The sequence below is a fragment of the Alligator sinensis genome, unplaced genomic scaffold (genome assembly GCF_000455745.1).
Source record: "Alligator sinensis unplaced genomic scaffold, ASM45574v1 scaffold442_1, whole genome shotgun sequence".
Taxonomy (NCBI): domain Eukaryota; kingdom Metazoa; phylum Chordata; order Crocodylia; family Alligatoridae; genus Alligator; species Alligator sinensis.
Genome location: NW_005841829.1, coordinates 3038700 through 3052721, shown reverse-complemented (window position 1 = coordinate 3052721; position 14022 = coordinate 3038700). Strand labels below are relative to the sequence as shown.

The following is a 14022-nucleotide window of genomic DNA, read 5'->3' as shown; positions in this document are numbered from 1 at the left end:
CTACACCTTGCTAAACACATCCTGGGTTGCATCCTGGAGATAATGTATGAAGTACACAGTACATGTGATAGGCTCCAGAGTACTTTGGTATTTTTAAGGTTAAAATGATCTATAAATGTTAAGTAAATATATTAAAATACCTGGTTCATTAAAAGATACCACAAAAAAGCCCTTGCCTGGATTATCATGGCCACAACAACATTTTAACCATACTTAAGTACAACAAAATACCTATTTTTTTGGGAGGGGGGAGAAGGGGCTGTATTTGTAAATCTTCCTAATATTTTGACATTATATCAACATTATGTAAGGCCTGAAAGTTCTGATTGATTGATGCTTTTTCCTCATTTAAACATAGTCTCTTTTCCCCTTCAATGCATTTGTCCAGCAGTCACTATTATGCCCATAAATCATCATCCCGTTATAACAAGTCAGTATGAACAATGTTATGTGCTTTGATTATGATGTCAAAAGCAAAGAACGCAGCCTTTCTTACTGTGCCAGCCAGAGGGATAGTATCACATGTTCTCTTAATTCAGTTACTTTTCTATTCCTTATTGCCATCTGAGGGTATCACATAACCACCTCCTATATACCATATGTGTGCTTGAGCAAGAAATATATTCTTATCATGCAGTAATTCAATCTTCTTCACAGCCCAGGAACAGCTAAATAATGGATTTACTATACAAAAGTGATAGGTTTGGGGAGCTCTTTTGCTGATGCCTTACCTGTCAAAAACACAAATTGTTCATTAACTTAACCCAGCCTATATACTATACCTTGCCATTTTTTCTTCCTTTAACGTCCAGTCATAGAATTATAGATTCATAGAGAAGCAGGGCTGGAAGGGACCTCCAGGGGTCATCTAATCCAGAGGTTCCCAACCCCCAGGCCACGTGGGTCATGGCACGAGCCCTCCACATGAAGCCCCATCTGCCCACTCGGGCAAGTGGCTTCCAGGGTCACAGCTGAGCATCTGAGTTTAAAGCTGCACAGTGGGGGAGTCCCGGGAGGGAGGCAGCTGTCTCTGTGTGCCCTACCCTGCTCCTTCTGGGCCATGGTAAAAAAAAGCTTGGGAATCACTGATCTAGTCTAACCCCCAGCCTGAGGCAGCAACATCCTATCCAAACTATCCAGTACAAGCCATAATCTAAACTCTTCATAAGACTACAGTCAACCCTGACACAACATAGACCTAATGCCCTAACCTGCCACGGGCAAAGCAGGAGAACCACAGTAGCCAATGTCCTGCTATTATGAAATATTGTCAGGATATGCTCAAGAGGTCCCAGGTAATGTTCACAACAGAGGAAGGCAACCCCCAGACCCCACACACACAGTTCATACTAATCTGACCATGGCATAAAATTCCTCCCTGAGGGGAGGCTTAAAAACACCTTGACATGCCTAAAAGAAAAAGGGTGGGGAGGGCAGGAGTGGCCAAGAAACCCCAGAAGCATGGGAAATTCGCATAGTAGAACATATTCATAGCTACACCTACATCAACCCTGACCACTGGCTGTCTAACCTCTTCTTGAACACCTCCAGTGATGGTGCATCCACAACTTGCCTCTGCAGTTTATTCCATTGCCTTGCTGTTTTAACCATAAAGTTTTTTCTGGATATCCAATTTAAACTTAGTTTGCTGCAACTTCCAGCCACATCTTCCTCCCTGCAGCAAGAGAGAAAAGATGCTTTTCCCCTTCTTTTTGGCAGCCCTTCAGATATTTGAAGACTGCTATCATGTTCCCTCTTAAGCATCTTTTCTGCAAACTGAACATGCCTGGCTCCTTCAGCCTCTCCTCATATGACTTGCCTTCCAAGTCCTTTATCATCTTTGTTGCCTACCTCTGAACCCTTTTTAACTTCTCCAGATCCTTTTAAAAATGCAGAGCCCACAACTGCACACAGTGCTGCAGATGAGGGCAGATAGTGCATACAAAACCATGTATGCGATTAATGCATTAAAAAATTTAATGCGCTAATTGTTTCTTGTGTTAATCATGCATATTAATGGTGATTAATTGACAGCCCTAATAATTGCCCCTTGCTTGCAGCTGTTGAGCCAGTTATCTATCCATTTTGTAGTTTTAGCTAGCTCACATTTCTCCAATTTGTTTATGAGAAGGTCATGCAGGACCTTGTCAAAAGCCTTAGTAAAGTCCAGATGCACTACATCCACAGTGTTCTCTTCATCCACCCAAAGTAGTTACTTTGCCAAAGAAGGAGATCAGGTTCATTTGATGCAATTTGTTTTTCATAAATCCATGCTGGCTGCTTGTGATTAGCCTTTCCTCCTCCAGATTCTTGCAAATGGCTGTCCTTAGGATATACTCCAGTAACTTCCCAGGTATTGAGGTAATCCTAACTGGTCTGTAGTTCTTTGGGTACTCCTTGCCTTTTTTTAAAGAGGGGCACTATATTGGCCCTTTTCCAGTCTGGTGGTACCTGGCCTGTCTCTTACAACTTCATGAATATCATTGCCAAGGACTCTGAGATCTCCTCTGCCAGTTGTTTCAGGATCCTGGGATGAAGGTCATCTGGCCTTGCTGATCTGAATTCATTCAGATCCACTCTGACCATCTATTTATATCTGCCCTCTTCCTTATCCAGATAATCCTTATTAGGTGTCTGGCTGCATCTTTTTTTTTTGTGAAGACAGGCAAAGTAGATGTTGAGTAGCTCTGCCTTTTTGCATCTCAGGTTTGGAGTTTCCCCTGCCTTGTTAACTAAGGACCCACTTTCCTCCGTCCTTCTTTTCTGGCCAGTATACTTATAGAGAACCTCTTTTTGTTGTCCGTAACCTCCTTTGCCAGGTTCATCTCATTCTTTATCTCTGCCTTCATTGTTTTGTCCCTTCAGGTTCTTGCTATTTCCTGGTACATTTCCTTGGTGACCTGCACATTCTTTCATTGCCTGTAGGTTTTTTCTTTTGCACTAGAGGCTTTTTAGAAGCTCCTTGTGCAGCCAGATTGGTCTCTTGCCATTCTTTTTGTGTTTCCTTTGCCCTTAGAAGCTCCCAGCCCTCCTGGGTACCATTATGCTTCAGTCTATCCTCTCAAGACACAATGCATATTAACTCCTTGAGTCAGATGAAATCTGCCTTTTTGAAATCTAGTATCCTCATTTTGGTGACCTCATGGTTTTCCTGTGTCAGGATCTGGAATGCTGTCATACTATGATTGCTTCTTCCCAAGCTACCCACCACCTTTACATGCTCCACCAGTTCTTCCCTGTTGGTCAGGACAAGGTCCAAGATAGATGATCCCCTAGTTGTATCTTTCACTTTCTGGAACAGAAAGTTGTCTTCCACACAAGTTAGGAACCAGCTTGACATTTTATGTTTGGCTGCTTTTTTATTCCAGCAGATGTCCAGAAAATTGAAATCTCCCATTAGTACCATCATATAGTTTTTGGCTAGGCTTGTCTCGTGCTTGAAGAGTGCCTCATCCACCACCCCTTCCTGATTAGGTGGTCTATAATAAATCCCCACTACAATATCTGTGCTGAATCTTTCACCTTTCATCTTCACCCAAAAGCATCCTCCTCCTGAATCGGGGAACAAGCATTTGTTTTTGACATACAAGGCAATACCACCACCCTTTGTCCCAACCCTGTCTTTCTGAAAGGGAGCGTAACCCTCAATGTTGATGTGTTCCAGTCATAAGAGCTGTCCCACCAGCTCTCGGTGATGCCAGTCATCATAGTTCTTTTCATAGGCTGCAGCTTCCAGCTCATTTTGTTTATTCCACATACTTCACGCATTTGTATACATGCATCAGACGTATTTTGCATTTTGACTTCCTTGCTTCGCTTTTGTGCCACTTCGTGCTGTCCTGTCACTCGCTGGTCCTCTCCTAGAGTTGAATTGCTTCTTTAAGTCCTTTCCCCTCTGGATTATGTGCTCTGTTGGTGGAAGGTTTTGATCACTATTCCCCATGGAACCTGGTTTAAAGCCCTCCTTATTAGGTTGGGCAGTCAACGCCCAAAGATGCTCTTCCCCATTCTCATCAAATGGATCCCATCCCTCGATAGCAGTCCCAAAAACATCCACCCATTGTTGAAGATGCTGAAACCTTCATGTCAACAACACCGTGTCATAACAGCTAATGGGTCCAAATGCGTTAATGTGATCAGTCAGTTTGATGAAATTGTGGTTTGGCTTCAGGCACCAGGGTTTAGGATTTTAGTTTAGAGTCCATGGCTGTGAGCCTAAGCATATGCAAATCTCGCTGACTTCAGAATCTTTAAAATTCCCTTGAAAATCCCACTCATGAATCTCTAACTTTACAGCTTCGTGTGTTCACGTGAGAGTTCTGCCCTCATGATCAAAGTCCTGCAAGAATAGTTGTTCTTGTGGTATATCGATTGTACACTGAATAAAGCAGAAATCAGGTTCCATGCTGTATTTGTCTGTTTAGTCACAGTTACCATTTTTCACCTTTGTTCTTTTTGGGGCTAATGTGTGTTTTTCCCCGAATTGAGTTGTTTGTTTGTTTTTTGAGAATAAAAGCCCTATGCTTTATGTCTAGAGTTTATGCATTGTATGTTTTACATGTAGACTGTGAAAATGAATAATCCTTAGTTACTTAATATTATGCAGTAATATGAATTTACAAACATCCTGAGGCTATTAGGCAAAGATGGATTGACTGAAATGCAAGAATATTCTCTGTACATAGTGCATGGTTAATTTATGTAGCTATACTGATAACCATCATTCATAATATCTGTCTTTTCTATGTTTTTCTTTTTGCAGATGACATTAAAGTATCAGTAAATGACTTTATTATTAAGGCCACAGCAGTTACCCTCAAAGTAAGTAAATCATTGATAAATAAATAACATATGGCAGAGGAGGGGAAGAAAAGAAGGCTTTCTGGGAGAATATTCGAAGTTTGCATGTCCAGGAATACAGCTTGGCTATAGTCTGGTGCTTTATTTTGTAGCTGAATGTTAATGTTCTAAACTTTGTTCAGATAACACAGAACACACCTACCACTCTCTCCACTGTCTAATCAGAGAGAATTTATCTACTTGATAATGCTGTGAGCAGCAGTTCTGCCAAGAGCATGAAGAGATAGAGAGTTAGAAAAAAATTATAGGACATCTTCCCCTATAATTCAGGAAATATAACTAGCAATATAATCCATATGTAGTACTGCCTGTTTGAATGTCAGGTCCATGAAGACAGTGATTGTTGAGTGACATGTCTCAGCACAGTTATAACAGTGGCAGTTACAAGTCTTAATTACACCAGGGAACAATTGCATTCTGTAATCCGTTTTTGGTTGCAGAAGGGATGAATGATATAAAATCCTTTTGATGTTTTTGGGACATTTATGGTGTCCTTGTAAAAGACTTCTAACCAAGGTGTTCACTGTGAATTTAGACTACTACTGCTGCATGCAAACAAGAACCCTTATTCAGCCTTTTGAAGCAGTGTTGAGGAATGCTGTTGAAGAAAGTACTATACCTCTAAGGCAATGCTCACATACATCTTGATTAACAATGGAGAATATAAAGAACCTTGCATCTGAGGTCCTTCCTCATCCCTTTAGATCCTTTAAATCTTGCTTTAAGTACCTTTTACCTTTTCAAACCTCTTTCCAAGTCTTCCTTGAGGAGACCAAAGTCCAGTGATGTGCAAAGGTTTGCATATGTTTGATATGCAAACTTAGCTATAGGAGTAGCCCATATCTTCTTTCTAAATGGAATATACCTTATTGTAATTTTGGCTTATGTTCATAGATTAACAGTGGGACTACATAGAAGTGTGACACAATTACCAATACCCATGGGCCTATCCTAAACATACTTTACCATGCATTCCTTTTGGTTTTTAACTGACCCTCATATGATGGCGGTCATTTTATTGGTAGACTAAGCTGACCATCATTAATCAGAATATAAGAGTTTCTTGTTGCTTTTGTACATTGAAGCCAGCATTAAAAATTAACTAACTTGCTGCATAAACAAATATAAAACATGGCATAAATTGTATAGCTGACATCTCTCATTACGAGGGCTGTGTGAGATTTTTTCCACCAATTTTGTTTCAACGCTGTTTTGACCTGTTTCGAGGTCAAAACAGCAAAATCGAAATGAAACAGATATGGTTGAAACAGCCTTGAAACTAAACAAGGCAAGTCGAAACGTTTAGCCATTTCGACGCTGTTTCAATGTTTTGCCCATAGGCTATAAGGTCAAAACAGCCTATAACTTTGTCATTTCTGGACAGATTTGGATAAAATGTGAAGAAATTATAGCTCCTTCTGAGGGCATAAAGTGTGCCAAGTTTCAAGAAGATAGGTTTAGAAGGTTCAGAGAAACTGCACCCCAAAATCTTGAGAGCCAGACTTGTGTCATGTGTATGTGTTAAGCCACAGCAGGGTCAAAACTACAGGAATGGTAGCCCCTACTGAGGCCATAGAGCCTGCCACATTTCAAGGAGATAGGTGCGGAGGTTTCAGAGAAAGTGCACCCCAAAATTCTGAAAGCAAAACTCATGTCACGTGTATGTGTTAAGCCACAGCAGGGTAAAATCTGCAGGTGTGCTAGCCCCTGCTGAGGCCACAAAGCCTGCTAAGTTTCAAGGAGATAGGTGCAGGGTTTTGGGGGAACTGCACCTCAAGTTGCGGACAAGCAAAACTCACGACATGGGTGACTGTGTGTTAAGGCGCAGCAGGGTGAAAGCTGCAGGGATGGTAGCCCCTGCTGCGGCCACAAAGCCTGCCAGCTGTCAAGGAGATTGGTGCAGGGGGGTTCTGGGGCCCTGCACCCCTAGCTGCTGACAGGCAAAACTCATGATATGGGTGCTTGTGCAACTGACTGTGTCTGTCTTGGGGAAGTTGATTGTCTGTATTGATTATTTCCTCTCCTTAGTCTGTCTGTCTAGTTTTGTAGGTGTTAATCTGTGCTCGCCCCCCGCCTCCAGTGCCCCAAGACAGACACAGTTGCACAAGCACCCATGTCATGAGTTTTGCTTGTCCGCATTTTGAGGTGCGGTTTTCCTCAAACCCCTGCACTTATCTCCTTGAAACTTGGTAGGCTTTGTGGCCTGAGCAGGGGCCACCACCCCTGCAGTTTTCAGCCTGCTGCGCCTTAACACACACAGGGTCATCTGTGTCATGAGTTTTGCCTGTCATCAGCTTGAGGTGCAGTTCTCCCCAAATCCCTGCACCTATCACCTTGAAATTTGGCAGGCTATGTGGCCTCACCAGGGGCTACCACCCCTGTGGTTTTGACCCCACTGTGGCTTAACACATGCACGTGACATGAGCTTTGCTTTCAAGAATTTGGGGTGCAGTTCCCCCAAACCCCTGCACCAATCTTCTTGAAACTTGGCAGGCTTCATGCTTTTAGCAGGGGCTAGTAAGCCTGCAGTTTTGACCCCACTGTGTCTTAACACATACACGTGACACAAGTTTTTCTTTCAGGATTTTGGGGTGCAGTTTCTCCGACCCCCCAGCACCTACCTTCTTGAAACTTAGCAGGCTTTGTGGCCTCAGCAGGGGCTAGCATCCCTACAGTTTTGACCCCGCTGTGGCTTAACACATACATGTGACTGAGTTTTGCTCTCAAGATTTTGGGGTACAGTTTCTCTGAACCTCCTCCACCTATCTTCTTGAACCTTGGCACGCATGATGCCCTCTGAAGGGGCTACCATTCCTCGAAGTTTCATTCAGATCTGGCCAGAAATGACAAAGTTATAGCCTGTTTCGACCTTCCCCATTATATCCTATGGACAAAATGTCGAAACAGGGTCAAAACGGCAAAACGTTTCAATAGAACGAAATGGAACAGCCATTTCGACTCGAAACAGAAGTTGAAACAAAACACTGTTCTGTTGAAATGCTGGTTGAAATGAAACGCTTCCATTTCGCACAGCCCTACTCATTACCTTTATGCTGTAATGTTTAGGCAGCACTGCTGTTTGATGAAAACATAATTGTTTACCAACACAGATTCTGAGAGGAGCTCTTCACCAAGTGGAAGGAGACGGTTCAGGAGCATTCTGACAATCATCTTTCCTGTGGTCGACCGCAAGGCAATCCCTCTGTAATTTCCACAGTTGGACCAGTCTCCTTTCTTGAAGATTGTCATGATCATGGTATCCCTGAGGTTGTTTGGGATTTCCTCATCATTCCAGATTCCTAAGATGAGGGCATGGACCTATGATGTAAGCTCTTCTTCCCCTGCTTAATGATTTTGTCAGGGATTCCATTTGCTCAAGATGCACTGTCATTCTTCATCTGCTTGATGACTTTCCTCACCTGGTCAAGGGTTGGAGGGATTCCAAGGCAGTCTCTAACTGGGTGTTTCAGGATAGAATTGAGAATGCTCTCGTCACCAACAGTCTTGATTGAGGTCTTCAAAATACTCCTTCCAGCAGGTATTGATGGCTTCCCTTTCTTTGATCAGGTCTCCTTCATCCTTAGGTCTCGAGGGGGTTGGAACCTGAATACTTGGAGCATAGATCACTTTGGTGGCACTAAAAAAACCTGTCCATATCATGGATGTCATCAAGATGTTAAATCTACTTTGCTTTGTCTTCCCACCATCTGTTCTTCATAACGTAGGTCCTCCTTTGGACTTTTTCCTCAGCTTGTTCACGATTTAGTTTCTTTTGCTTGGAGTTGATATTCTGCCAAGCGCAAAAGGCTTGTGGTCAGTCAACTCTTGGAGATCTCAGTCATTCTCATCAAACCAGTCTTGATGTTTCCCGGTAGTGAATCCAAGTGTCTCTTCGCAGGCGCTGATGTCAGGACATTCTCCCATTGTTGTTGATTGGAATTTGCCAAGTAGTTGAAGGCTGCTGTCAAATGCCCTCTCAGTCTTCTCTTCTCCAAACTAAATAAACCCAGGTTCCTCAGCCTCTCCTCATAAGTCATGTGCCCCAACCCCCTCACCATTTTCATTGCCCTCGGCTGGACTCTCTCCAATTTGTCCACATCCTTTTTGTAGTGGGGGGCCCAAAACTGAACACAGCACTCCAGATGTGGCCTCAACAGTGCTGAATAGAGGAGAATAATCATTTCTCTTGATCTGCTGGCAACATACCTACCAATGCAGCTCAGTATGCCTTTGGCCTTCTTGGCAGCAAGAGCACACTGTTGGCTTTTATTCAGCTTATTGTCTACTGTAAACCCCAAGTCACTTTCTGTAGGGCTGCTGCCTAGCCAGTCAATCCCCATGCTGTACAAGTGTAGGCAATTGCTCTATCATAAGTGTAGGACTTTGCACTTTTCCTTATTGAACCTCATGAGATTCCTTTGGAGAAGTGTGTTGGGGGGGGGGGGCATGTGTGTGGAATCAGGGGTGTACGGAGGTGTTGTGCATGTGTGAGGGGGTGCTGCCTGGATGTTGGGTCACAGTAGCCAGCTGGGAGTGAGGGGAGGAAGGAGGTGGCATGGGGCATATGCAGCCAAGTTCACCCAGGCAGTACAGTCCACGGGTGCCTCTGCGGTGCTTCGCATGGGGCCAAGCCCCACCTGGGGTAGCCTATGCCTGTTGTCCCAGCCCTAGCCAATGTACATAGCTTCAAGGGGCTGCTCAGCTCCCTTTGTCTTCAGTGGCAGCTCCTCCTCTTGCTCCTGCTGCACTGCTCTGGGCAGGGAGGAAGCTTCAGATAGGCGGTTCTTGCCCCAGTGCATGGGACTCCAACTCCCAGCTGCCTTCCACCCACTCCACCCACCTGGTGCAGGCAGCCAAGTGGGTGGAAGGCATCCGGGAGCTGGAGTCGGAGCACCATATGATGAAGCAGGAGTTGCCTGGCTGAAGCTTTCTCCCCTCCCGGAGCAGCACAGCAGGAGGAGGAGCTGTTGCTGGAGACGAGGGGAGCCGAACAGTACCTAGGTGGTTGTAGCTGCCCTGGGAGCAGCCCTGCTGGTAAGTTCTACATGCTGACCCAGGCTGCAGTGGCAGGAACAGGCTGGAGTGCAGCATGGGCTGCACTGGGTTGGCCCGTTGTGTAGTGCCCCCTGCAGGCCAGATCCAATCAGTTGTTGGGCCGGTAATGGCCCACGGGCTGTATTTTGTCCACCCCTGCTGTAGCAGGTAGGCTCTTGCTGTTTGAATTTCCAGTGTGTTTTAATTTATGGTATAGGGTTTCTACATATTCATTTCTGTTGTTTAAAGGAGCTTTCTGCATTTATTATAGAATAATATGCAACAATCAGTTCAGTCCATGTGACTTTCTGTTGCTGAGTCAAAAAATGTATTCATGATTAAAGTTTCTTTAGTCTTTTTTGTTGGCTGCCATTGTTAATCCAGAATTTGGCTTCTGAAGTAAAGGACTATATTACTGCTATACTGTTAGGTGTTAGAAAGTCAGCACTGGCATTTCATCTATATTAAAGAAAATCCACTGAAGGTCTGTTGTCACATGAGGATAAAGAATATTTTTAGTTCAGTGTATCATCAGTTATAACTTAGTTATTATGTGGCCTATTGTTTAACTTCTGATGAAACATAACTAGAAAATATTTATGAATTAAAACTCACAAATATGGATGCATTTACTTTCAGCATACCTACATTTCCATGTATGTACATGAAAGTTTACTAATCTTGATACCGTTCCCAGTTTTACTTTATTGCTATGCTAAAAGCTCAAATTTGGCTTTATTGATGTTCAGTAAATAACCAAATATATGTCAGAAATACATTCAGCTGGTTCAAATGCTACTCCCTCCCTACCCCACTCCAAATCTTTTGATAAATGCTGAGGATGTAAGACTATGGTTAATTAGAAACAGAATTCAAAAACTCAACTTGGATGGAAAAATAGCCAGTTTTACTTGGATTAATGGGAAAATGCACACAAAAAAAGAACAAAACCAAAAACTGATTGATAAATATGTTTGTTTATGGCTAAAAATTAAGACATTCTGTCCAAAATCTTTTGGTTTGCATATACACAAGAAAGTAATTTAAGACTTTTTTGTATATTCTCCCCTGATGCAGATTACCCTCTGCCAGGGTAATCTGCATCCTCTGCCAGGGTGACAGGAGTGTGGATCTGAATATTGGATATCCAAATAGGTTTTAGTTTTATATTGCTTTGCTTTTTGGGGCGAGGGGCTAGGGGAGCTGGGTGTGGAGGGAAGTGGGCAGTGTTTTCTCGTATCCTGAATCAAGTTGCTTGCTCTACCCTCCTCCCAAAGAAACAAAATTATGTGATATGAGCTACAGAACTTTTTGTGACAGAGTATGGTAAATATAGATGAGGCCTGGGTCTCTTTTTAGTGCTTTTTCCCCACCAAAGGAAATGCCAGGGCAACATAAATGAGTTCACAGAAATTGATGTAAGAGTTTATGCGGCCAATAAACTAGCACCTAGGAAACTGCCTGCATCACTTAATAGTTTCGTAGTAGCTAGGGTCAGGAGGGACCTGAACAGATCATCTAGCCTGACCCCCTGCCACAGGCAGGAATGAATGCTGGGTTCACAAGACCCCAGACAGGTGATCATCCAACCTCCTCTTGAATTTGCCCAAGGTAGGGGCGAGGACCACTTCCCTAGGAAGTTGGTTCCAGATTTTGGCCACCCTATCTGTAAAATATTGCCTTCTGATCTCTAACCTAAACCTATTCTCCATCAGCTTATTACCATTATTCCTCATGGTGCTGGGAAGAAAAGGGCCGATTCTCCATCAGCTTATTACCATTATTCCTCGTGGTGCTGGGAAGAAAAGGGCTCTACCTATTTGCTGTTGATCTCCCCTGATGAGTTTGTAGGCAGCCACCAGGTCCCCCCTCAGCCTTTTCTTGCTGAGGCTGAACAGGTTCAGGTCCCTCAGTCTCTCCTCATAGGGCCTGTCCTGCCCTCTCACCAAGCGGGTGGCTGTCCTCTGAACCTTCTCCAGGCTGGCCACATCCCTCCTCTGTGCTTTCAAGAGGGGAACTCCCCAGCCTGTATGTATGCTGTGGATTCCTTCTCCCAAGATGCAGCACCCTGCATTTGTCTACGTTGAACCCCATCCTATTCTCATCTGCCCACTTTTGTAGCTGGTCTAAATCTATTTGCAGCCTCTCTCTCCCTTCAAGTGTGTCCGCCTCACTCCACATCTTAGTGTCATCAGCAAACTTGGACAGCATGCTTTCTACCCCCTCGTCCAAGTCGCTGATGAAGATGTTAAACAGTGTGGGCCTGAGGACCAAGCCCTGGGGTACCCCACTGCTCACATCTCGCCAGGTTGAGTACAACCCACCCACCACTACTCTCTGGGTGCACCCCATCAGCCAATTTTTTACCCATCCAACTGTGTAGGCATCAATGCCACAGTCACTTAATTTATTGATGAGGATGGGGTGAGAGACAGTGTCAAAGGCCTTCTTAAGGTTTAGAAAGACTACGTCCACAGTGACACCATCATCCAAGGATTTAGTTACTTGGTCATAAAAAGCAATCAGGTTGGTCAGGCAGGACCTGCCTTTGATGAACCCAGCTTCTTTTAACATGCTTAATCTTCACAGATCTTAGGATTCCAAGTCCTTTAAGTCTTTTCTTATAGTTGGACCTTTCCCTTTAACAAACAGAACATTATCAACCTGCCAGTGGGATGATTACATTATAATGCCTCATTAGAACAGTACTGTTTTTTGGGGGTCTTTTTTAGGCTGAAAGTTTTCTGACTTAAGTTTGGATAACTGAGGGTTATTTTTACTTGAAACAAACATCCACTACTATATTTTTAAACATTCACTTACTTTAGACCTGTCCAGTAAATATATATTGCATTGCATTGACTGAAACAATTCCATTCCTTTTAGGGACTAGAGAAATATTAAACTCTGCATAGTACATATTGATGGCTTCAGTACGCCTGGGTTTTTACAGAAGTTGCATTTAAAAAAAACCTCCCTTCTTATTGGAGACATAAATACTTTGCATCTGTACGTTGTACTTTAGCACCTCCCTGTAGTTCATGTAACAGCCAAAGAAGGGTACTTTGCATCATTTTTATATATGTTCTAGTATATTAGAGATCTGAAGGTTGACAGGTAGATAATAACTTGATACGACTTGGGATGACTGACATAAGGCTTTGCGGTTTATTGTTGCTTCTCTGGTAGCTTAAGTGGGGTAAGTTTAGATACAAATTGAAATGTTAGGTCAGAAGTAAGGCTTCAGGGATAGAAAGGAATAGTAGCTGTCCCTGCAGGCATCATCATAGAACAATAAATACATGCCACTGCCTAATATCCATGATGGAACTTAATCACATTTATATGGCTTTCAGTGTGCTCCTTTCATACATTGTTGAGTTTAGATTAAATGCTTCTTTGGGCCTGTAAGTACTTCCCCAAAGTACTTCACTTTCTCCATGATGGACCATGAATGCCTGTGGACAATGGAACAAGCTGCTCAGAGAAGTTATGAAATAATAATCTTTGGAGATTTTTCAGAAAAGACTTACAAATAATTTAGGATAAACATGTGCTGCATTTGTACAGGGGTTGGACTAACTCAGTGCTTCTCAACCTTTTTTGTACCAGGTCCCATTTGTGAACATCGATGGCCAGTCTCAACCCATAGCCCCATGGCCATGCCCCTCACAACCAAGACACAGATCCCTGGTCCTGCTGGTGCCCTCACTCCCCACCCATAGCCCCCTGGCCTTGCTGGTGCCCTTGCTCCCAAGCCACAGTCCCCTGCCCCCCCTACCCCACTGGGTCATGTTGGTGCCCCTCCCAACTTGCAGTGCCCTGTCCCACTCAGCCTGGAACATGCTGGCTGTAGCAGCTCCAGCTCATGCAGGTGGCAGCAGAGCAAGTCTGGCCCCAGCATAGGCTGAAGGGAGGAGGAGGGGAGGCCTGTGGCACCCCTGCACTGGGCTGGGCTTCCTGCACCACACCAGGCAGCCTGGTCATGGCCCTTCCTACCCCATGAGCAGTGTCTCCCAGGTGCACTACCCCTGTGAGTATGGGCACTGGCTCTGGTGCCGCCAGCCTAGCCAAGCAGCTTCCTACTGCCCCTGAAGGACACCCTCACCCTTCCTCAGCAGAAGGGAA

At 44.0% G+C, this 14022-nt stretch overlaps 1 protein-coding gene across 2 annotated transcripts in view; it reads left to right on the top strand.

Annotated features, from left to right (window-relative positions):
- PDHX (pyruvate dehydrogenase complex component X) overlaps window positions 1–14022 on the top strand; it is a 122938-nt gene that overhangs the window by 84485 nt on the left and 24431 nt on the right. For both annotated transcript variants that reach the window (XM_025213258.1, XM_025213731.1), the window contains one exon: window positions 4763–4821. In XM_025213258.1, coding sequence (XP_025069043.1) covers window positions 4763–4821 — 59 coding nt within the window. The remainder of the gene's footprint in view (window positions 1–4762; window positions 4822–14022) is intronic.